The 27,365-nt window shown below is 32.2% G+C and overlaps 3 protein-coding genes across 4 annotated transcripts; 2 read left to right on the top strand and 1 right to left on the bottom strand.

The window, feature by feature from the left end:
- Positions 1-460: 460 nt before the first annotated feature.
- LOC123693900 (facilitated trehalose transporter Tret1-like) lies at positions 461-15,921 on the top strand. The gene is made up of 9 exons (XM_045639168.1): positions 461-643; positions 3,945-4,080; positions 5,197-5,411; positions 7,523-7,667; positions 8,518-8,656; positions 9,084-9,247; positions 10,146-10,341; positions 12,190-12,373; positions 13,308-15,921. The coding sequence occupies exons 1-9, from the start codon at positions 611-613 to the stop codon at positions 13,485-13,487; spliced, it is 1,392 nt and encodes a 463-aa protein (XP_045495124.1). The 5' UTR covers positions 461-610; the 3' UTR covers positions 13,488-15,921.
- A 1,451-nt stretch (positions 15,922-17,372) lies between these two features.
- LOC123693884 (pro-resilin-like) lies at positions 17,373-21,284 on the top strand. Of its 2 annotated transcripts, XM_045639150.1 has the most exons (5): positions 17,373-17,484; positions 19,177-19,821; positions 20,011-20,200; positions 20,598-20,633; positions 20,919-21,284. In XM_045639150.1, exons 1-5 carry the CDS (start codon positions 17,476-17,478, stop codon positions 21,209-21,211), a joined length of 1,173 nt encoding a protein of 390 aa, XP_045495106.1. In that variant the 5' UTR covers positions 17,373-17,475; the 3' UTR covers positions 21,212-21,284. The 2 variants fall into 2 exon arrangements, with proteins under 2 accessions (XP_045495106.1, XP_045495107.1); XM_045639151.1 differs by lacking the exon at positions 20,011-20,200 and having other exon boundaries at positions 17,376-17,484; positions 19,177-19,762.
- Positions 21,285-21,288: 4 nt separating this feature from the next.
- On the bottom strand, positions 21,289-27,128 carry LOC123693887. Its single transcript, XM_045639154.1, has 6 exons — positions 26,870-27,128; positions 25,495-25,697; positions 23,884-24,019; positions 23,064-23,329; positions 22,624-22,807; positions 21,289-21,714 (listed from the first exon to the last, which is right to left on the bottom strand). Exons 1-6 carry the CDS (start codon positions 26,922-26,924, stop codon positions 21,644-21,646), a joined length of 915 nt encoding a protein of 304 aa, XP_045495110.1. The 5' UTR covers positions 26,925-27,128; the 3' UTR covers positions 21,289-21,643.
- Positions 27,129-27,365: the final 237 nt, after the last annotated feature.

Genomic DNA, 27,365 nt, shown 5'->3' with positions numbered 1-27,365 from the left:
CTACTGGAGGGTGAAATCTGAATGGAATAGTCAATAGGTTAACGAATAAGTGAAACCACAGGTGCGAATACACAAAATTTTAATACTAGCTCTTCGTATTTAAGTGCTAACTATTATGGGCTAATTTAAATTCTATTTATTAGAGTGAAACTGGTTTACAGCTCTGTAATTAAAAATTAACTACTTAACTAATATGTACATATTATACGAGTTTATATTATTATAGGTAGATAACAATAGTAGGTAACACCTTTATTCAGAATAGACAATAAAGCAATTTCAAAGTGAAAAACAATCAATTGTGTTTTTTGTTTTCCCAGTCAAATTACATGGATTATTTACTGCATTAGTGGATAGTATATCACATGATGGCTGATGTCCATGCAAACGCAGATTTTCGATTGTAATCACTAATCACAAAAGTAGATGGCGGAAGCCTCGATGGGTGCAGTCAGCCACCAGGACTTAGGCGCAGCGGTCTTGTTTCGCGACAATATCCGCATCGCGAAAACTCTGCGTCTTGCCGATGAGTTTTCATTGCGAGGAAAGCGACCGCTGAAAATTCAATAGCGATTGTTATCGGTTCTTCTCAAAATATTCCTGTATCAACATGACTAAAATTTCAACCGCGTTCCTAAAACAGGTGGGTGATGTGTTGATTTTTAACCATTTTTATTTCTATTTCTAAACTTAGGTACTTACTTAAATAGTTTAGAAGGAAAATTCGCGAATACCAAAATAATGTTTCGAAATACGTATGTGTAAAATATATTTCGTCTTTTAATATTTTTCATTTAACCAAATTACTTTCGTATTTATATCGGTTTCACTTTAATTGTTTACAAACAAATGTGACTAAGCGTAATAACAATTTGAATTAATTTCTATAAATAGGTATAATAATTGTTTGCTGTTTCAATAAATAATATGTAATAGAACGTAAAGTTCGAACTAAATGTTATTCAAATTAAATTAAAATTATTTCTTTCTTTCTTTTACATTAGACCTAATTTGTGATCGAAACACTCCTAGTAAGCAAATAAATTATAAAATGCTTGTGTCAGGAGGTTCCGCTCTTCAGAAACAGAAATAAAATAATATGAATTAATACAATGCAAAAACATAAAAGAAAAGAAAGAATTTAATTAAATCTCTGTGTCAGTGTGTGTGTGTATGTGTATATAAAAACTTAATTGAAATGTAATAAAAAACTATACCAATTATAAATTATAATAATATTTCATGGCATTTTTTGTTTCTTTACTCCTTTTTGTTAAGTATATACTTGCATCGTACCATGATAAAAATTATAATACAATAACTAATTATACACTAATACATAGGTAATTACTAATTAGTGCGCTTGAGGGTTATTTAAAATAAATTTCCGGATAAAATGCATCAAAGGGTGTACATAAATAGCTTTTTCATCAACATCACTAAAATTCCGATATTTCTTATTAATTTAATATTTAAATTTTACCGAGAAGAAAGTATAAATTTGTATAGAATAGAAAAAAATCGATCACGAGGCGGGACTCGAACCCGTATCCTTTTTCGAGTCCTGCCGGCCGCCGCGGTTGTCCGCCTCGTGATCGAATTTTTCTATCTTATCTTATAATACAAAAATGAATCCCAAAATGTGTTGGTAAGCGCATAACTTGAGAACGGCTTAACCGATTTCGTTAATTCTTTTTTTATAATATTCCTTGAAGTTCGAGGATGGTTCTTATGTAGAGAAAACGTGAATATGTACCACGGGCGAAGCCGGGGCGGACCGCTAGTTCTTTATAAATTTATATTTATAAAGCATTTGAATGTCATTAAACCAAAAATATCAAAATCAACGAGATGACAGTACCTAATTATTTATATTAATTATTTCTAGCACTTTTGTTTATGTTCTATTTTTATTTAAGGAAGTGTATTTATTTCTCGATATGTTAAGCGGTTGCATCGAAAGGAACTTGATTCGATTTACTTCCCGTTAGCAATGAAAATTGATAAACAATTGCTTAGTTTGGATTGTGATAAGTGATAACTATAATTTTAAAAACCGGATATAGGTATCCTAAGACAAATGCTTTAAGAAGATCAAAATTATAAAAAAATTAAAACTTAAATACAAAACTGGTAAAAATTAACGAATTTATTGATGAAAACTAAGGATGAAACGAATTTATCTAAGTAAATATTGTATTTTTTAGTGATCTATTCAAATAAAAAAAATCTTAATCTTTTACCAGCTGCTAAATACCATAATACAAAATATGAAGATACTGAAGATACTTCGTCAAGATAAAAGGCCTCATTGGAATTATTGTAATAGGTCCATCACGCATGTAATAAAAAAATGGACTAATGGTCCTTAATATATAATGTTTTATTTTTTTAAACAATTCACACAATTCGTATATTATGTTACAAAAATATTTTTCTTTGACCAATTTATATGCGGAAAATAACAATACAGGTATTTATAAAGGTCACAATTTTTTATATCACTTACGTATTCTTCTCGATATTATCATTTATATAACATTCGTATTCAGGTCGAAACATCTATTTACGTATCTAAAAAAAGAAATATTTAAATAAGTTGATATTATGGAAAGGTTACTAATAAGTAATAACACGTTTCATTGAGTAATTCTAACGTAGAATTCGTGACCTTTTTTGCACAGTAATCCAAATCAGTTACATCTTAAACTACATTAATAAACCAAAACATAAGTAGCAACGCAAGTTAAACTTCTAAACTACTTAAATAAATATAAGTCATTTTCATTTTTAATAATTTTCACTGTTGCCTTGGTGACCACAGCATTCTCGCAGATCAGCGATTGATTGTTACACTATTTGAGCCATATAATATGCCGCTACGTGAGTCTGCGTTATGCATATGTTACCGAGCCAGATTGAGGACGTATCCTGTGCTATAAAGATGTTAGCAGCTAGATGGGTATGACCTTAGGTGCTAAACCGTTACATCAATCAGGTCGTCAAGCGAACAATTGTTATAATTCACTGACGCAAAACTACTCTCCTATAAATTTCCATTTGTCTGTAGACGGGAAGTGGAAAATGCCATTTAAATCCTATGTCCAATTTTATTTATATTGATTTAATACATTTATGTCATCATCAGTTTTTATAAAGTTCATGGTATATATTTCGACCTCATGTGAATCTCTATCAGCTATCTCTATGTGTTACAAGGTTGAATTTATCTTAAATATTCATCCTGATGATCAAGTATTGTTTGTGATTTTGTCAATCACATGATTCAATGCGATAAAAAAGTCATCAATTTATAGCCTTTATAGAGTTTTGATGAGTTCTAAAGATTAGATAAGTCTCATCGTGATTTCCTAAAATTTGGACGTTAATTTTATTTATTTTATTTATTTATTACGACGTTAACCCTAAATTGAGGCTGCAGTTAGCACAAATATTTAAGTACCTACGTATTTATATTTTTAGAATGTCATAATTTGTTTTTAATTCTTATTATGTACAGGACACTTAATATTAGAGTAAGTAATTACACTTATAATAAAATAAAGAAGACCATAATGAAAATTCTTGTTGTACCGTTTCTATACAATTATTTATCTGAGAATAGATAACCTGGGTAGATATTGGAATTCATAAGTCGGAGATAGCACTTAATAATTACATTTATTGTATCTAAAGCTTTTAATAATGCATTCATTTATTGTGATTAAACAATATTTCTCGTATAATAAACAATATTTTATTATATTATATAATAAACAATATTTCTAGTGTATGAAGTTGTAATTCGAATTAAAACTAATCAATTTGCAATTTCTAGTAGTAGCATAACTTTACAATTGCAATAAATACTTATTACTTAATACTTATCTATTATGTACAGTGAAATTGAAATATGTTATTGTATATCATATCTATTATTGCAGTTATGGTTGACTTTCGGAGCATCATTGGCGTTTCTCATCATTGGTTTGGTGCGGGGGTATTCAGCCTCTGCCATTCCATCTATAGAGGCGAATGATCCAGAGCTCATACAGCACAGTGAGCAAAAGTCATGGATAGGTACGTTATTATTTTTTAAACTATTGCATAGCTTCTATCGCGGGCCTTGAGCGCGGGGACCGAATCGAGAAATTCCGTAACGAAAAAACCTCACGCTCCCCACTCCGACGGGCGGAGGTGTGACTTGAAGGCATAGCATGCAATAGCTTTACCGCGGCCGCGGCGGTTCCCGAGTGCCACACGTCGTTTTTTAGTTTATATTAATTATATAGGAAAGATTGTTGTTTATTTCTTACAGTTCAGCCTAAAACTACTCGACCGGTTCAATTAATTGTTTTATCAATAGAAAGCTTCTTTTCTGAGTATAGATTAACATAAAGCAGATTAACATGAATTTTTTATGCCTGGGTCAAAAACGGCTTCTCAGGGAAAAGCTGTTTGTAAAAAACCCAATTGACGACATAAAACTCCCACGGCCACGGATATATGAAAAAAAAACATGAGTAACTAACATCAGAATGTATTTCTTATATAGAAAATAACATAAGTATGTTTGTTTGAATAGCATAACTAACTATGAGACGAATCTCAATTACGTTACATACCAGCAATTTGAAGTTAACTAACCATAATAATATACATATTATCTGGTTATAACAATTTCCTTAAAACCGCTGACATGATATAATTACGATAATTATTAGTGTAAAGGTGGCAAATCAGAGGAAATAATAATATGTTTATTTATTATTTTCTATATGGATAGTAATCGGCTAATATTAGGTTTTGAGCCTAACTTTCCTATTGGTATTGTGCTATATTCTAAATAGTTGCAACGAGCTGGAAGACGGGCAATCTTACAATTCGCTACACCCCTTATGGCTGCTGCTTGATACTGATACTGGGCTTTGCACCTTAACTTCCCCATTGTACTCTTGGGAAGGATTCGGGACTTACTTCATTTTGTAGCATTATTCAAAATGTTTCCATTACTTTTCTTCAGGTGCGATCCCACCGTTAGGAGCATTTCTAGGTAGCATGTGTTCTGGACCTCTAATGCAGCGTGCTGGTAGACGTCGAACCTTACAGCTCGCTGCATCTTTATAGACTACAGGCCGAATACTTCTCCATTAGTTATCCAGTTTTGTTCAAATTTTTGCCATTAATTTCTCCTAGGTGCAATCCCACCATTAGGAGCGTTTCTAGGTAGCATGTGTTCTGGACCTCTAATGCAGCGTGCTGGAAGACGTCGTACTTTACAACTCGCTGCGCCATTATGGGCTGCTGGCTGGCTGATACTGGGCTTCGCGCCTAACTTCCCTATCGTTCTCTTGGGAAGGATTATTTCGGGACTGTGTGTTGGATTCGTGTTGGCTCCTGCTCAAGTTTATGTGAGTATTCGTTTTGAAATTTTAGTTTTGTGTGAACTGTTATAATGTATCCTCGTACTTTTTATACAAGTTTTATATTTCATGCACTTTATCGTGGCACATTTGGCGTGAATGATTAAAATAATAATTTAAACCACAAACAAAGAATTTTATGATTTATATGTACATATAAAAGCTTAAAAGGTTTTTTGTCGCGTATTTTTTGAGTTTATAATTAATCTGTAGTTTTATAGCCTTGACTTTGAAAAATCCTCTTATTTGTTTTTAGGGCATCCTTATTATAATTTATTAATAATACCCAAATTAAATAGGGCTGTATTTTAGGAATGTGTGCCACATACAATTTATTTTATAGTAACGTTAATTTTTAAACTTGTTAAATACCTAGTTAAAAACAAAAATAAGAATAAAATCTAAGAATAAAATATACAAAATGTCTGCATAAATGTCCAACAGATAATCCTCATGTAGCAATTGACTAATCTATACATATAATAAATCTGTAGAAGGGTGAATTCTGTACATTGAAAATATTGAAAAAATAAATACCAGGGGGTGTTACTGGATCGATACCAAACCCAAATATGTGATTAAAAAAATTTTTGTCTGTCTGTCTGTCTGTCTGTATGTGAAGGCATCACGTGATAACTAGCGGTTCGATTTCGATGAAACTTGGTATAATTATACCTTATTATCCTGGGCGTAAAATAGGATACTTTTTATCCTGGAAAAATACGTAGAAAAAAATTAATCTTAATTTTTCAGTTTTATCCATAGACGTTGTTCCGTAGAACCGCGAACACACATTGCGTATTATTATAGGCCTAACCGTATTTGGGAATTGGGTCCAATAGATATTTATAAGATGTTATTGTCAGAGGTCTCAAAATGGAGAAATAAACCATCCACGCGAAGGCCGCCATCCGCGCGGACGGAGTCGCGGGCGGAAGCTAGTGCAAAATAAGACAACAGGAAATTATCTGTTTCCATTAATACAATATTTTGAAGAGATTTGAATGGTAAAATCCATAGGTTGCCAGATATGTTAAAATATAGTCTGTTTAAAGTGCGTTGAAATGCGTTCATAATTTGTATAGATTAAGACAGCTGGTTTACATGACGATTGTTTTTTAGATAATATTTAACCAATATGAATAGTCAAGGCCTTGGAAGCGTATAGTTTATCATCGTACTGCTTGTTAAAATTAGCTTATTCAAAAAAAAAAACACAAAATAATTTCTTTCTTATAGAAATTAAATGAAAATGTAGACCTAAACGGATAGTAAAAAATTAAAAACAAAATGAAAATGACGACTCACAATTCATTTTTAAACGATTAGTGAAGGCGAAATTTTTGTTCATACAAGATTCTTCAAAGTATTGTCACTTTCACTTTAATTTAAAAAAAAAATAAAAAAGCAATCAATTATTTTTGTGTACCCGGTTCAATTCAAATAGCGGAAGTAATTAAATAAAGTATCGTATTTTTTCGTCACGATCATTAAACAAATTCATTCAACAATACTTTTTTTTTGTAAATGTAAAAAACACTGATATTACATTCATTGCAAAGGCAGTTAGTTAATCATGTTTGTCATGAAGAACAAATTAGCATAGCGCGGAATTTCAAAGTAATTTGTATTCATTTAGTTTACAATAAAAATACTTAGTTTTGCATAATTTATAGGTAATTGAGGATAAACAATGATAGCTGATAATTTATAACTTCCTATATTTGCATCACATAAAGATATATTTTTATTTAATTAATATTTTTTAAGTTCTAGAATTATTCGGAACTGCTTTAAAATGAATTTAGGTTTAAATAAACTTAGAAAATTTTCTTATCTAGGTATATAAAGGATCTGATATAGCATGAATACTTCGAATATGATAATATCTATTTAGATTTATAATTGCGTAAAGAAATAAATAATCCAATAAATTTATTTTTGACCGCACGGATTATGCGTTTGTAATTCTTCAATATTTATAAAAAATGTGGATACCTCAAAAAAAATGATTTAAAATAACAGCCACGGACTTGAATTTGGAACATTCTTTTTAAATATACATCTATTATCTAAAATAGTCATGTATATAATTTCAGGTGAGTGAGTGTTGTGACCCAGAGATCCGTGGGCGGCTTGGGTCCTTACCAACATTATCTATGTCTATGGGCATACTTATATCTTATGTTGCCGGGAATTGGCTATATTGGAGATCTTTAGCGTTCCTTTCGGCTACTTTTTGTGGTAAGTCTTTTGTTTTGGTATTATGTAGTAAGTAGTAAGTATTTAGCTTTAATAGTTGTAAGTATGTAGCTTTATATATCCTATCCTACTCATATTAGGTATAAATGCGAAAATTTGAGAGGCTGGATGTATGTTTGTTATTCTTTCACGAAAAAACTAATGGACAGATTTTGTTGTCACTTTACAATACGTAGAACACTTCAAATTCCGTACGTGAAGATAGCTCAAAAGGTGCATAAATATGTAGACATTATATATGTTTTGATAATGGATAAAAAATTATGTATGATAAATAATGATTACCTAATTACAATCAATTTCGAAATTTTATCATAATAACGTACCAATAGATATAATCTGAAAAATACTAGCAAATATTCTTTTACATGTTAACATTTTTATTATCTAACATTTGAATTCAATTTATGCAAATATGTACATGTACACTTTATTGATAATAATTTAAGTAAATATGTACTGAAGTGATTATTTAGCGCCGCAATGATATTATTCCTATATTAAATTAGTGTTATGAATATTATTTACATAGTGTGTTAACGCATAATTAATGTATTGTTCCTTTTTGTTTTTATTTTGAATTATGTACGATGGCAATTGTATATTGCCGTCTCATAGCTTCGCATATAGATTATTTTCTATTATTTAATTGTATTAAAATATTTATGTACGTTTGTCATTCCTTCAGGTAAAAATAAAAGTTATTAACTACTAAATTTCACCATTATTCCATAAAACTCTACAAATGTAGAGTTTAAACACGAATAAACGACTCTACTTGAAGTAGAGTTTACTATAAAATCATACTTTACATAAACATAATGAATTTCAGCTGCCCTTTTCGTAATACTAATCCCGCTACCAGAATCTCCAGTGTGGCTCAAAACTCAGGGATTAGATGAGGAGCATGCTATAAAATGGCTGCATTTATCGAAACACGCAGTTGCGGTTGTTAAAGATGATACTGAAGAGTGAGTTTTTTTGTTATTTTTGGTTTGGTACGCTTATGTACGAAATAGCAAATTGTTTATTATTGAAGTTTAGTAGAAACTCCGTCCCCTAATATTGTAAACCCTATTATTGTACAATAATATTATCAGTCCTCTTACGTAAAAACGAGATGCATAAGATGTCTTTAATGTGTGAAAAACTGATAATATGTGATTTGCTTGGGATTTATTTTAGTCTGATCACAGATAATATACTGTCTGATGAAGAATTGTGGTTCTTAGGTATATTTACTGAAAATATTTGTCAGAAAATTTGTCATTTTGCGTATATGTATAGTTCGGACAGTTAGTTAGGTAACTTTTGAAAAAAGCAAAAAAGTTTCTTTTTATGACGTAAATGATAAATGTGTTTTAACGTGTATTAAAACCGGTTTTATACTGTTTTCAGGAAACCAGTAGAAACGGTACCAAAGAGTCTATTCACACGGGAAGTATTCTTTTCGTCAGTTGTGATAAAGCCACTGATCGTTGGTTTTGCATTATTATTCTTCCAACAGTTCAGTGGTATTGATGCTGTTATATTCTTCACTGTTGAGATCTTTCAGAATGCTGGTAAGTTTAAATTATTATCTAAACATGTAAATGTAAATAATAATTTATTGTTGTAATTTTATTGGTTAGGGTATGTCAAAAGTAGTACGAGGCTGTATGTACTGGATGTTTTTCGTTATTGCGACACCTTTTGAGACAAAATTTATATTATTTGTGTCCATTATACTTAGACAGAATTATAAATACAACATTTTGAAGTGAAACGTTTGAATTTTGCAAAAGAAGTTTGACTTCTGCTCTTTTTTATTGAAAAATTTTCAAAATATTTATCCTTATCTATTTTAAGAAATCGCGTAATGTTAATTAAGTTACTGATATTATCTTGTTACTTACCTACTATACAATTTCAACATTTTTATACGAATACAATATCTTTATCATTTTATAGCATCTCCTAAAATAAATTTTAAGATGAGGCAGGCAAAACGAAAGCAATTATCGAATCAAGTGCCCCTTTCAAGTTCAGTCACTGACTTCAATCAAATTATCCTATTGTACCACTTCATCCGTGTAACCAATGATTTGAGAATATAAAACTATTTTTACCAAAACATTAATATCTATTGGTTTGTGGGACAAAAAATAGAAATTTGCTCGTATTTCAAGTTGTCAATAAAAAATCTCTTCCAGCAATCAATGTTGCAATTTTTTTCATAATTTCGCAGGAATTGAAATCGACAGTGAAACTATGATGAAAATTCTAATAAAAAATCCAATTAGGTTTTTTCAACAATTCGGTTGAAGAGAAACTAAAAATTTTAGTTTTTTCATTCTTGCATCTTAATTAACAATACAATTGAATTTGATGTTGTTCTAATATAGCTTATTATTTTTCATTTAAGTAAAATTAAACATTTGTTATATATAAAATATTAACATTTGATTATTTAATTTCCAGGAAGCAAACTAAACGCAATGACAGCCACCATAATAGTGGGTGCAGTACAACTATTCAGCAACGGTATAAGCACAATGCTGGTAGATAGAGCCGGCAGAAGGCCGCTCTTGTTGCTCTCCGCCGTCACCATGTGCTTCTCTATGGTGTCTTTGGGAGTCGCGTTCTACTTCGAGTTGGAGCACGAGTCGTGGCTCGGGTGAGTAGCCAGCTCTACCAGTGTAGAGTCAATAACTCTATCTGTGGCTAGAGCTGACACAATAAGCACAATGCCGGTAGATAGAGCCGGCAGAAGGCCGCTCTTGTTGCTCTCCGCCGTCACCATGTGCTTCTCTATGGTGTCTTTGGGAGTCGCGTTCTACTTCGAGTTCGAGCACGAGTCGTGGCTCGGGTGAGTAGCCAGCTCTACCAGTGTAGAGTCAATAACTCTATCTGTGGCTAGAGCTGACACAATAAGCACAATGCCGGTAGATAGAGCCGGCAGAAGGCCGCTCTTGTTGCTCTCCGCCGTCACCATGTGCTTCTCTATGGTGTCTTTGGGAGTCGCGTTCTACTTCGAGTTCGAGCACGAGTCGTGGCTCGGGTGAGTAGCCAGCTCTACCAGTGTAGAGTCACTAACTTTATCTGTGGCTAGAGCTGACACAATAAGCACAATGCTGGTAGATAAAGCCGGCAGAAGGCCGCTAATAATGCTTTCAACTGTATGTAAGTCGGTCTTTATGACGTCCATGTAAGATTTAGCATTCAAGGAACTCTGTACAATAGTGAATAACAGTTAATAACAGAAAAGCGCGGTAGGTAATTTCAAGTATCAAAAATTTCAAGTATCAACAAAAAATAGAAAACGATACATCTGTGACCTACTTAGTGAATAAACATTGCAAACCATTATAAAAACTTATGTAAACTGGTCATAATACGTAAACCCTGACCATTATGTCACTAAACGGTAACTCACGACCAAAACTGCATCAAACCAGCAATGTTTGAACTATTTTTAGTAAAGTGACCGAAGTGACAATCACTTGTGTGCTCTTTGAATTTTGGTTCCTGAGACATTGAGTTTGTTTGTTTATACGGAGGTCAACGATCCTTGAGATTCCGTGACTATGACAGTTTTTAATATATTTACATAACAGAATTAATGTTTGTATAAATTTGATGTTTATTTATTCGCAATTTTTGTTTATATTATTTTATTTACTTCATATAGAATGTGTATTCTTTAGATATATAATATATTTATGTAAAACTTTATAACTGTAGTAAGTTAAGTAGGTTAGTCTTATATTAATTTTTAGCTCGAGTTAAAATTCTTTTATAAATGACATCCTGTGTCATTAGGCTTAGCTTTTTCCCCTACTTTTGGGGAATGGTTCCCCACACACTATCCCGTAAACAAAATACTAGCGTATTTCTTACTTTGAATTTGCCTATAGCTACCATTATTGCAAATTAGGAATTTGACTATACCCAGGCATCTGCCAACAGTGAGTCTGGTGGTATTCATGCTGGGATTCTCGCTCGGTTTCGACGTGCAATCGTTACTATTACTGGGCGAGTTGTTCCCAAGTCCCAAGTACTATCGCCGCTTGTAATCATAGTAAAACTAGTGAATTTCAAACTAATCTTGTCTATACCCAGGTATCTGCCAATAGTGAGTCTAGTGGTGTTCATGAATCATGTTGGGTTTCTCGCTCGGTTTTTGTTCGGTTGTCCACGTACTATTGCTCTCAACTCTCGTATACACATAATACCTACTAGCGCATTTCTAACTTTGGATTTGTCTATACCCAGCAAAATTTCAACCGTAATTTTAAATGAGGAACTTGTCTATACCCAGGTATCTGCCAATAGTGAGTCTAGTGGTGTTCATGCTGGGTTTCTCGCTCGGTTTCGGCGGGTTACCGTTCTTACAATTGGGTGAATTGCTCCCAACACACTATCGCTTGCAACTCTCTTGTAATCATAACATTAGCCAATTTCTAGCTTGAAGAGAATTTGTCTATACCTACATATTTTACATTAGGAACTTGTCTATACCCAGGTATCTACCAATAGTGAGTCTCGTAGTGTTCATGCTGGGATTCTCGCTCGGTTTCGGCGGGTTACCGTTCTTACTACTGGGCGAATTGTTCCCAACACACTATCGGTCGCAGTTATCAGCTATGGCGAGTGCTGTGAACTTGCTGTCTATGTTCACTGTTATCAAGTCGTACCATGCTTTGGAGGTGAGAAATAATTATTTTTTTGTGTATATGTTAGTGTAATATGTAAATACCCTCAGTACATCTCACGCGTTAGATTCCCGCGAGTCGCGACATTATAATTTAACAACAAGTTGTGATTCTACCGAAAACAATGCAATGCATACAATGCATTGTTTTCAGTAAATTATAATGTATCAATATGAAATTATTAAATTGCAATGATCATAATTTGTCGACAGATTACAATCTCGCGAGTTAGATTATCATCTGATCACCTACACTTGCTTCGCTAACTTACCTTTACTACTAGAACAATATTATTTTATCTGTGCTTTCAATATTTTATGCGATATAAATAAACTCAAGCAGCAAATGTTCACTCAAAAGTAATGTAAACATTAATAATTTATTTGAAAATAATTTCCATAAATACCTCCACGTAAATCATCCATCAAATAAAATAATTATAACATACAATTTCATCAAGGAATAATTTATGTTTGTATTTTTAAATAATAATAATTAACATTTCCAATATCACACAAGCGATGATATTATAATTAAAAAGGTGTAGTGGTTACCAAAACAACATTTAATCTTCAAAAACGATTTATACATAGTACATTATACTCTTGATTATACAATATTCATACAGACGTATGATTAGACGTCAAAGTGAGATGGCATGATTCAACTATACACTCAAGTATAATCTGGCTAATTAGCCACATTTCAACGTGCTCCCATCTGTGCGCTAATAACCTATCTATACCTTTTTACTGAATATAATATAAAAGTGATTTTTTGAAGTGAAACTTCGCGATGAGAGTAAAATTTCAAGTTCGCGTCATGGCAATACCATCACGTCATGGAGTAAGTCATGGTGGAAGTTTCACTTCTGACACGTGTGCTGAGCACACTCTTTTTAAAATAATATAATTAATTTCCAATATAGCACGTGTTAACATCAGCTGGAACATTCTGGATGTACGCAAGTTTCTGCGCAGTTTCCTTCTTTTTCGTTCTATTCGCGGTTCCAGAAACGAAAGGCAAATCTTTGGCTGAAATAGAACAACACTTTAGAGGTAAGAAGAATAAGGACATTGACTTGCAAAATGTACAAACTAAATTTTAGAAAAATTGTAGTTAGGTAATGATTGTTTCTAGTGAGTATTGCAGTTAATAAGTAGTTTTTGTTTGTGAAAGTAGAAAGGGTGACATTTAAAACGTGATTTATTATTTCTCACTCTGGAAACTTTAGGTGTGTTATGATTGAAAAAGTATTTGGTACTAGTTTAAAATTAAAAGTTATTAATAAGTAAACAATAAATGCGATAGAAGATAATGAAACAAATCGCTATTTCGATATATGTATTGAAAATTTGTTAAAATTAAGTCTAGTCTAGTTCTATTATAAGATTGTTGTAGTTTTCCTATTCTTAGCATATAGAGATGATACCTATATTCGTTTTTAATAATTTATGCTTATGTATGGAGTATGTACAAGGAATAACAAGCCATATCTTTCTTTAATTTAAACTCATAAAATATATTTTACTTGAAATTAACTGCGATGATGTATGTAATATGTAATTATCTGCTAAGCTATTTTGGTGAAATGGCAAAAGTCATACAATATTGATTGGAGACATTGGAGGGTACTAGGTGTTACTGACGTGTAATTAAATATTTTAAACAATAATTTGTATGTAGATTATAGGTTCATGTTATTAGCTACCTTATAAATATATGAGCAAAAAAATTACTATCTATTACTGCTCCGCTCTTATTAGTAGTAGCATCATTTTTATGTCTAATGTAGCCTTTTTCGATAGAATCTATCCCAAACAAAAATATTTTTCCAATTCGTACTTCCTTAAATAACCACATAATCCGACATAATATCTTCAGCTTTATAATACTAGTAAAGCTAACCATACTAATAAAAGTATAAATTAATCATATCTATTGAGTTTTTCATAACTTTCCCACACATAATCTAATATACAATGTATAAAGGCGAAATTTTGTATGGATGTATGGATGTTTGTTACTCTTTCACGTAAAAACTAATGAACCGATTACAATGTAATTTAGCACACATATAGAGGGTAACTTGGATTAACACATAGGATAGTTTTTATCCCGGAAATCCCACGGAAACGGGAACTATGCGGGTTTTCCTTTGCAAACGCGGGCGAAGCCGCGGGCGGAAATCTAGTAATTCCATATCACACGCTCTCAAGCCTTCAAGAGTGCTTAAGCAAAAGGACGAATGTCAAAAAATTTAGCACCAATTTAGCATTACTAAAAATAGCGACACTTTTGCCACTCACCCGAATAGCTTTGCCGCATAAAATTTCATATTACCTATTGTGAAACTCGAATTTATAGGTACCTAATTTTTCCTCTTTTGGCATTATACTTTTAGAAATTAATGACTTAAATGATTTCAATCATAATAATGATAAATCGTGATAAAAATTGTTTGGATTGCAAAATATGTATAAAAAATTTACACTATTAAGTATGTAATGAAATTATGTGTAAAATGTTATTGGTATTCCCAATATCCGTTAATCATTTAGTATTGTTATGACATTCAATTTGAAATTTTATTGTAATAAGCTCTTTTGAGTAGAATTATTTAATATATGGGGCATTTCACGCGAAGCGGACACAGATTTCAGAGTCAGGTTTCAGATTTCGGTTATATTTTAATATGTTACACCTGTATAATATATCCTCGGTATGCACACGAAATTTTTTTGCATTTAGAATCTTAGTTTTCAAAATACAGGTCTTTGAAGATGTCAGTAAGCGCGAGGTATGGGGGACTGAATGTAATTATCTGTTCAAAAAAAGTTATTTTTAAATAAATTGATGACTGAATAATATACCCCATTATACTATAAACTTTTTATCCTCATATTTCGAATTTATATTTATATTCCTTAGAAAAATAAAAAATATTTTTCTTTGTAATTTTTTACAAACTTTGCGTATTTTTAATTTTTTTAAGATCATTAAATAAATGGCTTATATTATGCTTTAAACTTCATGCAAAGTTGTAGAGTGGTCATCGCAGTAGTTAAGAAGCTACATGTATTATAATGGTGAAGTGCGGCAATATCCCAAAAATTGTGAATATTAGGAGTGACCTGTGATAAATATAATTATTGTTAATATAGTCTGTATGCATTGAAAAATATTTTCGTACAAAGTCAAAATTTATTGTAAAATGTGATTTGTTTGGAAATTTAAAAGAATGATTTTGTGTTTCAACCGAATACTCAAAGGATACTTAATATAGTAGCGTATAGAAGCTATAAAATATCTATTTGAATTTTTAAGAATTGTTTGAGTATTCAGTGAAAATAATTCTAAAATAATAAAAAAAAACTATATTAAACACTCGAATTTTACAAATGTTGTGAATATTTATTTATAAATAAGGGGCCAAGTTATAAGATTAAGATTATTATTATAGTGTACGTACTTGTATAATTATCAAGAGTTTTACTCGGCTGTGTAAAAAAGTATTGTGATGATAACTTTGAAAGTTATGAATGTGATAAACGAAATATATTTATTTCAATCTCAATTGTATTTTGATTTCCATCCTCAAAAAGCTCTTCAATTCAATAAAAAGTTTATAATGCGACACAAGTGTGCAGACGCATATGTATTTTTATTATTTTTTTATGTTTTGCATAAATGAAATACTTACTACCTATTTAATATAAATGCTATAAAATATGGTAAATTTCTATTTATATCATATATTTCTATATTAATACGAGTACACGAAAAATATGTATATAAAAAATGTTCTTCACTAGCATTTTTTATTTTTTTTATAAAGAGATTAATATAAACACCCACCTGACGCTCACTCAATAATTGGATGCCGTGGTGATTTTATTACTACGGCTACATGTGCGTTCGGGTCACTTCATTTCATAATATCTTCTAAAGGAAATATGCAATTTCAATATAAAATGTTCATAGAATGTAGTAGATATGGAATAAAATAAAATGGTCCATTTTATTTTATTCACAGATTTTTAGTTAGGAATGTTTTGGTCCTTTGTGGCAAAGATGTTCGTAGTTAAGAATAGAGTTTGTACCATATATTTATACGATTTTTTATTCAATACAGTTACCCCATTGCTTCTATTTCGAGATTTATCTCCATAAAAACCTTCCTTGTGCCTAAACAAAAACGTTAAAAAATTCGAATTGGTTGAGCTGCTCTCGAGCTTTACACGCAACATATAGCGATTCTTTTTATTACATAGATTGTATCCAAAAAGCGAAGTCTCGTGCCAAAAACGATTATATAAGGATGCATCTGAGAATGTAGCTAATGAAGGCTTCGTGTGACGCAACAGCCGTGCACGACCGGGATGACACAGATCGGCACATGTCACGAAATATTGCAAGCGCTTATGAGCTATTGGAAGCGCTTCAGAAATAATTGTAGAACATGTATCTTCAATATATGAGTAGCATTGCTGATTATATACTATCCTATCTTACTAATATTATAAAAAAGAAAGTAAAATACTGAACCGATTGCAATGAAATTTAGCACACAATACACATATATAGGGTACCTTATGTTGTTTTCTTAGTGTAGTTAGTTTCTGAGCTACATTAGTTTTTTTTATAGCAATTGAAAAAATGTTTTCCATTAAATCATTAAGATAGTCGTTCTTTATAATAACAATTCTTAGAAATCAGATTTTGAATATATTTTTTATTACAAGATAAACTGTCCATTAAATTTAAGAAAGCAATATAGAATAATAAAGATCACTTTAGTTCAACTTGCAGAAATAATAAATTACTAGCTTTACACTAATTGAATTGTTTTGAATGCCGCAATAATTTATACAAGAGCTTCTATCGGCCGATGCACGAAATTAAATATAGGGACACGAAACGCGTGAGACACTCTTGCATTACTACTGATATCACGCTCTTCGTTACAATTGTACCTATATAAAGTCCAAACTAATCCAGTTCAATACATTCGGGATCCAAGTTTCAAAGCATACATAGCCCTTTGTGTGAGCAAAGGGTGCATCAATTTCAGAAAGCTTTAAACTTCTCTCACAATGATTTTAGTAAGTATATTTGAATATTTTTAAGTTCATCAAAAATTAAATATAACCGTATACAGGGTGTAATCGTTAAGTGTGCACAGGCGATTATTCCGTAACTATTACAGATATCAAAAAACTTTAAACTGATATCGAAAGTATTTAACCTAATGAGTAAAATGGCCATAGTAAATTTTTAAAAATAAAACGAGAAATATCTAAAAAATTAACTTGAAACCCTCCCATACATTTAGTATGAGATACGAATATCCCATGTACATGGGTTGATCCAAAAGTAATGATAATCAATATTAAACAAGGTCATTACAGTTATAATAATTATGTAGTTCTCTAGATATTCTTCTAACTAGAATATTTTTTCTTCAATATTTTTTTTCAATATTTTTTTTTCCTAAACTTAAAAAAAAAACTTTGACTTTATCCACAAAAACCCCTCTTAAAATAATTTATTGCTAAGAAAGTGTTTCTTGGGCCGAGGAAAGAGATAAAAGTAAATAGGAGCTAGATCTAAAAAATAGGGTAGGTGTTCAAGCATTTGGAATGCCGATTTTTTAATGGCAGCCATCGCAACTGACGCTTTGTGATCTGGTGCGTTGTCTTGGTGAAACAGCGTTCAGGTCCGCAGTTTGCCATGTCTCTTTTCCTTACTAACCTACCGCAATCTTTTAATTTGGTCTTTTAGTGAGAGCCCAATAAAGTGGCTACCTTTTTAAAATATTCCACCATAATTATTCCTTCAGCGTCCCAAAAAACTACCGCTTTAATCTAACCTACTGATTTTCACTTTGAATTTCTTCATCGTCACTTTGGAAGCTCGCATCCAGGACATTGATTGTTTTTTTGTTTCAGCATAAACATGGTGAACTCGGGTAAAGTCCATGATTACAAAACGTGACAAAAAATTATCCTGATATCATTAAAAATTTAGAAATTTACCCTCTACATGTCGAATCATTGTTTCTTCTTTTCGTCGGGAAACATTCTGGCACGCACGGTTCACATTCAAATTAGTGTAAATAATTGGAAACGTGGCCTGTTGATGTGATTTTTTTGTGATTACTTAGTGAATACATGAGCAAGCAAAAAACATTTATTTTATATTTTTATGTGCACAGGAAATAACCAATTATCATTACTTTTGGATCAACCTAGTACATTTAATATGAAAGATTTTAGCTTTTTCTTTCTTTTTTTGGTTTTCTGCTTTAATTACTTCGCAAATTTGAAGGGAATTTCATTTAGAAACTGTAAATAGAGCTCCTCATTGTATTGCATAATGAGGACATCACTTCGAAAATCTGCTATGAGTACAAAATGTATGGGAAATAAAATGTATGGGAGCGTTTAATGTAACATTTTTGGATATTTCTCGTTTTATTTTTAAAAATTTATAATGGCCATTTTACTCATTAGGTTAAGTACTTTCGATATCAGTTTAAAGTTTTTTGGTATCTGCAATAGTTATGGAATAATCGCTTGTGCACACTTAACGATTACACCCTGTATAGATGAATAATTGAATTTAGTGCCTAATGCCTAAGTTTGGGTGATACCATACTTACTATGAGGGTAGTTTAATACAAACTTTAAAAGTTCCTTTCTGTAAATAACCTGTATAGTATATAACTTAGTTAATAAAGGACTGCAAATTATGCATGAGTGAAATATAATTATTATTTGTTAAATTATTTTCAGTGGGTAATCTGCCTAACAGCATTAGTGTGGACTGCAACGAAATGTGAGCCACCCGTGAACAGCTACCTACCTCCATCTGGATCTGGATCGGGCTCCGGGCCCTCCTCTCAATATGAAGCACCGGGCTTCGGACAAAGAGGGCGAGGCCAGTCGGGCGGGCCTGGGTCGGGCTATAGCGCACCTGGCTCAGGACAATCTTTGTCTTCTGAATATGGCCCACCTGATCGGGGTTCTGGCTTTTCAAGAGGCTCTGGCCGCGGTTTCGGACAAGGAAACACTCCCAGCTCTCAATATGGAACTCCCAACGGCCCTTCAGGTTTCGGTGACGGCCAATCAGGTTTCGGCTCTAGCGGTCGCCCTCAAACGTCGTACGGAACACCAAACCAACAAGGTGGAGGTAGTCCCTTCGGTGGCCGTAACGGACAACGACCTGACAGTACATACGGAACACCCTCAAGCGGTTTCCAGTCACCTGGTGATTTTGGCTCTGATGGTTTGTCTGGACCTGGCTCGTCTCGTCCGGGTGGTAGAGGACGTCAACCGCAACGCGGCTCGCCTTCCTCTTCCTATGGAACCCCTGATTTCGGTAATGATTTAGATGGTACAAGTCAAAATTATCGTGGATCAGGGGTAGATGGTTCTAATGTAAGTATATTCTCATAAGTACACACAAAATCTTGAATGAATAATGCCGAAGTTCCAAAACTAATTACTGCCTCCTAAACCTGTCAACACAATAATTGTTTGTAATGTTGAAACTTGAAACTAATATTAAATTTATGTGTAGAGTAAATGCGTGTTAGGATATGTTTTAACGATAGATTTTCCTTCTAGGAACCAGCCAAATATCAGTTCAGTTACGAGGTAGATGACGCAGAAACGGGTACAAAGTTTGGTCACTCGGAGCAGAGGGACGGTGATGTAGCGATAGGGGAATATAATGTGGTTCTGCCTGACGGTAGGAAACAAATCGTTGAGTATGAGGCTGATCAAGATGGATATAAGCCTCAGATACGATACGAGGGTTTGTTTGCGCATTCTATATCATTTATTTACTCTTGTTGTTCTGGGTAGCATCAATTTATTTTAAAATATATTTGGGTACGTTTGGGAAATAATTAAAAAATAATAATTTAGGACGACTATGCAAAATTAAGACAGTAATGTTAACTTTTGTTTCCTTGAATTTTTAAGCAATAACCGCTAATAGAACCAGACTTTCAATGAGAAAGAAATATAAATATACAGCTTATGCTTACAAAAATACATACACTTTTATCGGATCTTTTAAAAATATCTCTTTGTTTGCAAACCAGGTCTCCTTTTGTTTTACTGGTCGCTATTCAGAGACGTTTCGTATTAAATAATATTTAAATTCTCAATATTGAGATGTTGTTTTATATTTTCATAATTTTCTACAGGTGATGCTTCTGGCTCCGGTTCTGGTTCTGGTTTCGGTAAATATTTATATTTTCTATTCAATTTCCATTTGACATACATTTTCAGATCTGTAAAGCATATGACTCAAATTACTTCAGTTATCTATTATAAAGTGATCTGGACCCTAAATATTCTGAATAATTATAATAATTAATAGTTTAAAAATAAAATACTTAAGTCTTTATGCTCGCTGCTGAACTTGAAACTTTTTGTTTTAATCTTTAAAAAATGTCACTAGTAAAATTAAAAACAACGTAAAATAAAAATTACGATACTATTAAAAACTCATTTATTATCAACAGGAGGCGGTCGTGGTGGCAGCCAAGGTTACCCACGAGGAGGTGCTAATGCTGGAGCCAACGCTGGTGCCAATGCCTTCGCTGGTGGTGACGCTGGTTACCCACAATCAGGATCTGCAGGAGGCTACCCACGAGGATCAGGATCTCAAGGAAGACCTGGATTCGGAGGATCAGGTCAAGATGGACAAAGTGGTTACCCCGGCAGAGGATTCCCAGGACAAGGTGGCTTTGGATCTAGTGGTGATGAAGGTTACCCCAGCGGTGGACCAAACGGCCCCAGAGGATCTGGATACTAAATAACAATATGATTGTAGCTCAACAAATACCCACTTTATGCTTTGTTAATACGTAATAAACAATGAAACGAAACATGTCTTTTATTCAAGCGTTTATTCAAAACTACATTTTATAAAAATTCTGATAAAGCTCATTTGGAATTGCGTAGGTATGTTAGCAAACCCTACAAATTGTGCAGTTGGGATACTTAAATTATAATTGTTTTCTTGTATTTCAAATTATTTTTACGTAAAATATCACATTGATAGAAACATATCACTTAAATGCGTGTTCATTTTGGAAATAAAATTTCATATTTTAACGCATTATCAAAGTTAGTGTTAAATGCATTTATAATGCAATCGTGTTTAAAAAAATCACAGGGTTTTTCGTGAAATTCCATGAATATGAATATTACATTTAAGGACAAAAATATCTATAAACTAATGAATTTACAAAATAATTTGTAGTAAAAATATCATTACAATTGACGCATACGTCGCATGAAAAACCGCGGCAGAATCTGAAACAATGAGCAACTTTATTACAACAAAAATAGTATTACCAAATAATAAAAAAACCATTACATATATTTTATTAATAATAATTAGTATTATAAATTTATATTAGTAAATAAATACTAAATTCCCTATATTCCTCATTAAAATAAGTAGCAAAGGATTTATCCTTGCTGTAAAAGCGTTTACGCTTCGTCTCAAGTTCGTTTTAATTACCTATTCAAAACATTCACTTAAACAAGAAAAACCGGCCAAGTGCGAGTCGGGCTCGCGCACAAAGGGTTCCGTAGCAGCAAATATAATAAATTACAGTTAAATCAACCTATCTCAAAAACTATAAGAGATACTTTGATCAAACCAAAAATCGTTGAAAGAGTTAATTAGCATGCATCACCTCTATTTTTTTTAGAATTTTATACCCCGTAGTTATAAAAATAGAGGGGGGGGGACATACTTTTTACGACTTTGAGAGCTGATATCTCAAAAACCGTTCACTTTAAGAAAAATGTTTTTTAGAAAACTTTATATCATTTTAAAAGACCTTTCCATTGATACCCCACACGGGTATGTACATCGAAAAAAAAAATTTCATCCCTCAGTTACATGTATGGGGGGCCCCACCCCCAATTCTTTTTTTTTACTATTTAGTGTCATATTTTTGTAGCGGTTCATACAACACATATTCCCATCAAATTTCATCACTGTAGTACTTATAGTTTCCGAGTAAATCGGCTGTGACAGACGGACAGACGGACAGACGGACAGACGGACATGACGAAACTATAAGGGTTCCGTTTTTGCCATTTTGGCTACGGAACCCTAAAAAATGTCAATGTCTAAGCAATGATATCCAAACTGCTTAAAGTAATTATAATTAACGTATTTATCTACCTAGATGTAGTATTTCAAATTACCTCGATCATTTTGTGACTCCGCTATAGGTATTTCCTCTCGCTCCTCTCTCTGTGTGTGGCCGAACACCTTGTTGACTTCCTCATTTATCACTTCGTCAGATATTGGATCCAAGAAGCTGTCCTCCGCTCGTATAATGTGATGCACTGTTTCGTCTTGGTATAGTGGGGCTATTGCGGATTGGCACTGAAACAAAAAGGAACTTAGTTTTTAGAGTTTTAGTATTGGACTAAGATAATTTTGAAAATTGTGGTGTTTATCGTACGAGTGTACGTTTACAAATAATGTAAAATTTACTGTTTTCTTTGCTTAAAAAATGAGCACATCTCAAAAAAAATATATACAATACAGCGAACATTTGAAAAAAGCATTCGGAAAACTTTATTAAAATATATCAATATTTTCTCATATAATAAAATTTCAATTAGTTTATAATATTCACCTTAATCTGTAGCAGACCGTTTTTAAAATGTTCCTCTCTCAAGATAAATCTCAATTGCAATATTGTTTCTCTGGCATCAGGCCGTTCGTCAGATATTCTGTACCACGGTCCAGTGATATGTCTTCGAGGAGCCGCTTCGTTGTTGATCAGCCATTTAAGTTGAGCCTGTGGTCGAGATCTTGACGATGTACAGTTTACTGCTAGGATATCGCTTACTTTGTATTCTTCTTGTAGGCCTATCACTCGCGGACGGTCGTAAGGCAACACTGAAAGTATTTTAGCGGGATGATGTTTGAAATTCATTATTTTCCCATAAGCATAATTTAACACTATAGTGTTAACATTTCAAATGAGCGTTAACTCTAATATATAAAGTAATAAGATTGATGAAACCTAAATTTGAATAATGATCATTATCGCCCGAATATGGTAAATTAGAAAATTTACAATATTCGCGCGAAATTGTGGAAAATTCGCACAAAGGTAATGTTATGTTGCTCTACAAAATGAGCATATGTTATGTAATGTAATCAGCTCAGGAATCAATTTTAAATTTATAACCGATACAAGGGCATAAATACAGGCTCGGATTACGCAATAATTGGTTCGAATAATTTATTTGACTTCAGCTTAGTTGGTGCCAAATTTGAAACGTCAGGATTATTGAAGTTCTCGTAACTTCGGATTAAAACCAACGATTATAATGTAAATGATAGGTATAATAATAAATATTCAGAATAAATATATCATGATTTAAATCTATTCAAAGAAACAAAATACAAGGATTATCTTTTGAATGACAAGTTTTAAATGTGCTTACGGTGTACGCTTATATTTTTCTCATCAAAAACAGTGACGAAGTACGGTCCCTCGCCGGAGACTTCACAGCGGTATAGCCCCGCAGACTCGGGAGTCAAATTTACTAACTTTACGACGTTACTTGATGAATCTTTTTCCTGTAATAAAACTTTTAATGTTATTTAGATTAGGAGGGACAGGAATCTCAATTGGTAAATGTTTAAAGCCACAGATTTTTAAATATGGATTTGTATCCCGCATAAATTCAAATAGCGTTATAATCTAACAAAATGAGTTTATAATTTATAATATTTGACTAAAAATTCCGACCTTATAGGAATAGAATTATGTAATATATGAAGAAAATCCCATTTTTAAAAGCATTTGCATTGCATGCATAATATCTTCATATTAGTGAGGCTTAGTATAGGTAGACGTCAACGTGAACCTGACATTTAAATAGATGGGTCACGCTATAAATAAAAATATTAAACCTCGGTTAAGGGTGTATACGAAGCTGCATATTTTATCACACTAAGAGCAGATTTGAACAACCAAGGAAACCCAGGAACATATTGTAAATCGCAGTGAAAATAAAGAAAGTAGTAACATGTAAAAGAAAGTTTTTGTTCATGAAACATTATTAATAAAACATATGATAAGGTCACAGTAGAGCTTTCCTTGTCATTTAAGTATTGACGTAATCCACTGTTAACATCGACAATTAACTATATTAATATTAATAAAGAGGAAATATTTTTTGTTTGTACCACTTAACCTATGTTCAAGTACAGCTTCAACAGCTAAGTTATCTGAGAGGAACCGGGACACACGACTAGTAACAATTAGAGTAGCAAATATTTCACTAATTGGTCGGCATGTTCACATTAAGATTACTGGGTCAGATCCTGTCAGACCTTATTGACTCAATATTGGAAATAGGTCACTGCCAGAAAGTCGATACTCGATTGTCAATAAGTAATTTCCTTCCAAATATTTTTAAATAGTCATCGTTATATTACTGAGTATCCAAACACCAGAAATAGAAGAAAAACGTTCGTCATTTTAATGTTTAACCCGTAGACACTTAACAAGTAGCGTTGCCTAAATATTGTTTTATGGTATCAAGTGTTTAACGGTTAGAGAGGTCCTCGTCTATGAGAACTGGGGCGCACAAGTTTTCCCAATAATGTGGAGACGGTGTAACGGCGGTAAACTCCACTTTTAACAATTAATACCTACTGTGGTAATGAAAGTTGACAAACAGTGATCAGTCCTATTTCAGATATTCATTGAAATAGATACTGTTAGTACCACGTTAGTACATACCTGTTAAGTTATTAATTTATTTTTATATCTGTCTATTTTTTATTATTATATAGTTATTCGTTGTTACTTGGTTATATAATTTAGATTTTAGACGCGGTGTGTAAGGTTCTTGAATTTTGGATTATTTTATTTTTGTACTAATAATAATTGTCGTAATGTCGTTTAGTAAGCATTAGGTACTTAAAAGAGAATATACATTTATATGCATATCCATGTAGATATAGAAAAGAAGAAGAAACCAAAATAAAAGACTAATACATTCTTAAATTACTACAAAAATAATAGTAACTAACATCATACTTACATCAACCCTAACCCCAGGCAATGGAAAATAGCTGAAAGGCACGCTATTGCTGGGAACGTATCGGAAGAACTCCCTATTGTCTTTATACCACTTTATGGAGTACAGCATGTCACCTTCGAGGTCATAGTGGCACTGCAGCAGGACAGACCCGCCCTCTACTGCATGACTTGGTACTGTGAGCTCGGAGACTCGGATACCCAATGCTTGAATAAAATCAATATTTAAACATAAAAAAGTAAGCAGAAATAGAAATAGTGACTGCTGATAGAAGAAAAAAATTACATGTACATTGACGCGAACCCATAAGACTTATCTCTACGAAAATGTGCTCTACGCGTCTAAAAAGATTTCCTTCAAAAATGTAATCAATGTGATAAATTTCTCAATTTTGGTATGTATAACGTACTATAATAACACAAATAAGAGAATCAGGAATACCATATTTATTTAATCTTTTGTTTCAATAAAATATAGTAATTCGTAGCATCTACGTGTAATATAAACACCTAAATAAATCCTCTATCCCTGTAGTGTTTCACCGTTGAAATCACTGTTTATTTATTGGCGATGCTAACTAGAAACCACTAAATGACATCATCTATCTTTCTAACCGACCAAGAACGCAACGCGCTGCTTTTAGATAAAGCTTTTGCTCTATAATGAAAATTCCTTGAAAATTCATTTACGATGCACAATTACAAGACAATATTGTGTTCAATATTGATAATAATGAACATATTTTATAATCATTTAGTCTCACAATTCATATACTTAAATCTAAAAAAAAACTAGTAAACAAAACGTGCGCTTAAAGCTAGATATAAGGTAAATATTGCAGGCCAAGATAAAGTTTAGACTTTAGGTGAAGGCATCGTCATTTTGCCGGCAGTCAACGCCAATAAGAACTTCAACTAAGTTTGAAAACTGTTGCAGTGACATTGCCTGCACTGACTTTGAATTTAAAATGTAATTTTCTCCTACAATTTTTTACTTTGAACAGTTTTTTTTTTCTTTTTTTAATACCTCTTAGATGAATGAGTAATAATTTATTAAATAATTAAAGAAAACGAGGCTTTTTCAAATAAAGTACCTACCTACTCACATAATATACAGAGGTTATGTTTATTATGTCTCCAACGATTTGTATTATCTATTAATATTAATTTATCAAAAATAATTTATTGTATCTATTTATAAAAAGCTTTTTTTATATCACATTATTGAAAATAACATTTAAATTAAAATGTAAGAACTAATAAAGAATTGTTATTAGTCTACTATTTATACACATCAAATCATTTATATATAGAACAAATGTAGAATGATATAAATAGAACTAAAAAGGAAAGGAGGCCATCGCTATTGCTATTATTACCTTGTTTCATAAACAATAAAAACAATATTGTACACACAGTTCTTTCACCCATCATCACTATTTATCACACACGATATAAAATAAGAACTATCCTCATCACTTCACATAACACTTATGTATCAATTTAAAGACTCTCATAAATTATAGATCTAATTGTTTATAAAACCAATTGGTTATCAGTAATTACTTTAATATGGTTAAAACTTCGGTTTGCGACGGTACAGAATAAATAGGCCAGCAAAATTCCGACGACGCGTCTAAATTTAAAACTTGAGTGGCCAACGCATGCGCAGATCTGTCGTAGTTAGATTTCCACGTGTGTTGCGTGCGTAATTTATGCACCTTTCTTTTAAATTATTATTAATATCCAACCCTTGTAAAAGGGATTTTAAAGGGTGAAATTATAAGCCTCGTAGGTTGCAAAAAAATAAACTCATCCATGCATAATGAGATTCATAATGACTGATTCATCAACATAATTATACCTTTTATATTT

This window comes from Colias croceus, chromosome 8 (genome assembly GCF_905220415.1).
Source record: "Colias croceus chromosome 8, ilColCroc2.1".
Taxonomy (NCBI): Eukaryota; Metazoa; Arthropoda; class Insecta; order Lepidoptera; family Pieridae; genus Colias; species Colias croceus.
Note: the sequence above shows the minus strand (reverse complement) of the source record. Positions and strands in the feature narration are given on the sequence as shown.

Excerpts from the sequence above, each read along its gene's own strand:
- LOC123693900 (XM_045639168.1), top strand. The coding sequence starts at position 611 with ATGACTAAAATTTCAACCGCGTTCCTAAAACAG. Across the intron at positions 4,081-5,196 it reads TGAGCAAAAGTCATGGATAG|GTGCAATCCCACCATTAGGA; the intron begins GTACGTTATTAT and ends AATTTCTCCTAG. Across the intron at positions 10,342-12,189 it reads GAGCACGAGTCGTGGCTCGG|GTATCTACCAATAGTGAGTC; the intron begins GTGAGTAGCCAG and ends GTCTATACCCAG.
- LOC123693884 (XM_045639150.1), top strand. Across the intron at positions 20,201-20,597 it reads GCCTCAGATACGATACGAGG|GTGATGCTTCTGGCTCCGGT; the intron begins GTTTGTTTGCGC and ends AATTTTCTACAG. Across the intron at positions 20,634-20,918 it reads CGGTTCTGGTTCTGGTTTCG|GAGGCGGTCGTGGTGGCAGC; the intron begins GTAAATATTTAT and ends TATTATCAACAG.
- LOC123693887 (XM_045639154.1), bottom strand. The coding sequence starts at position 26,924 with ATGATGGGTGAAAGAACTGTGTGTACAATATTGTTTTTATTGTTTATG. Across the intron at positions 22,808-23,063 it reads ACGGTCTGCTACAGATTAAG|TGCCAATCCGCAATAGCCCC; the intron begins GTGAATATTATA and ends TTTTTGTTTCAG. Across the intron at positions 21,715-22,623 it reads GGAGTCACAAAATGATCGAG|ATTCTGCCGCGGTTTTTCAT; the intron begins GTAATTTGAAAT and ends TCATTGTTTCAG.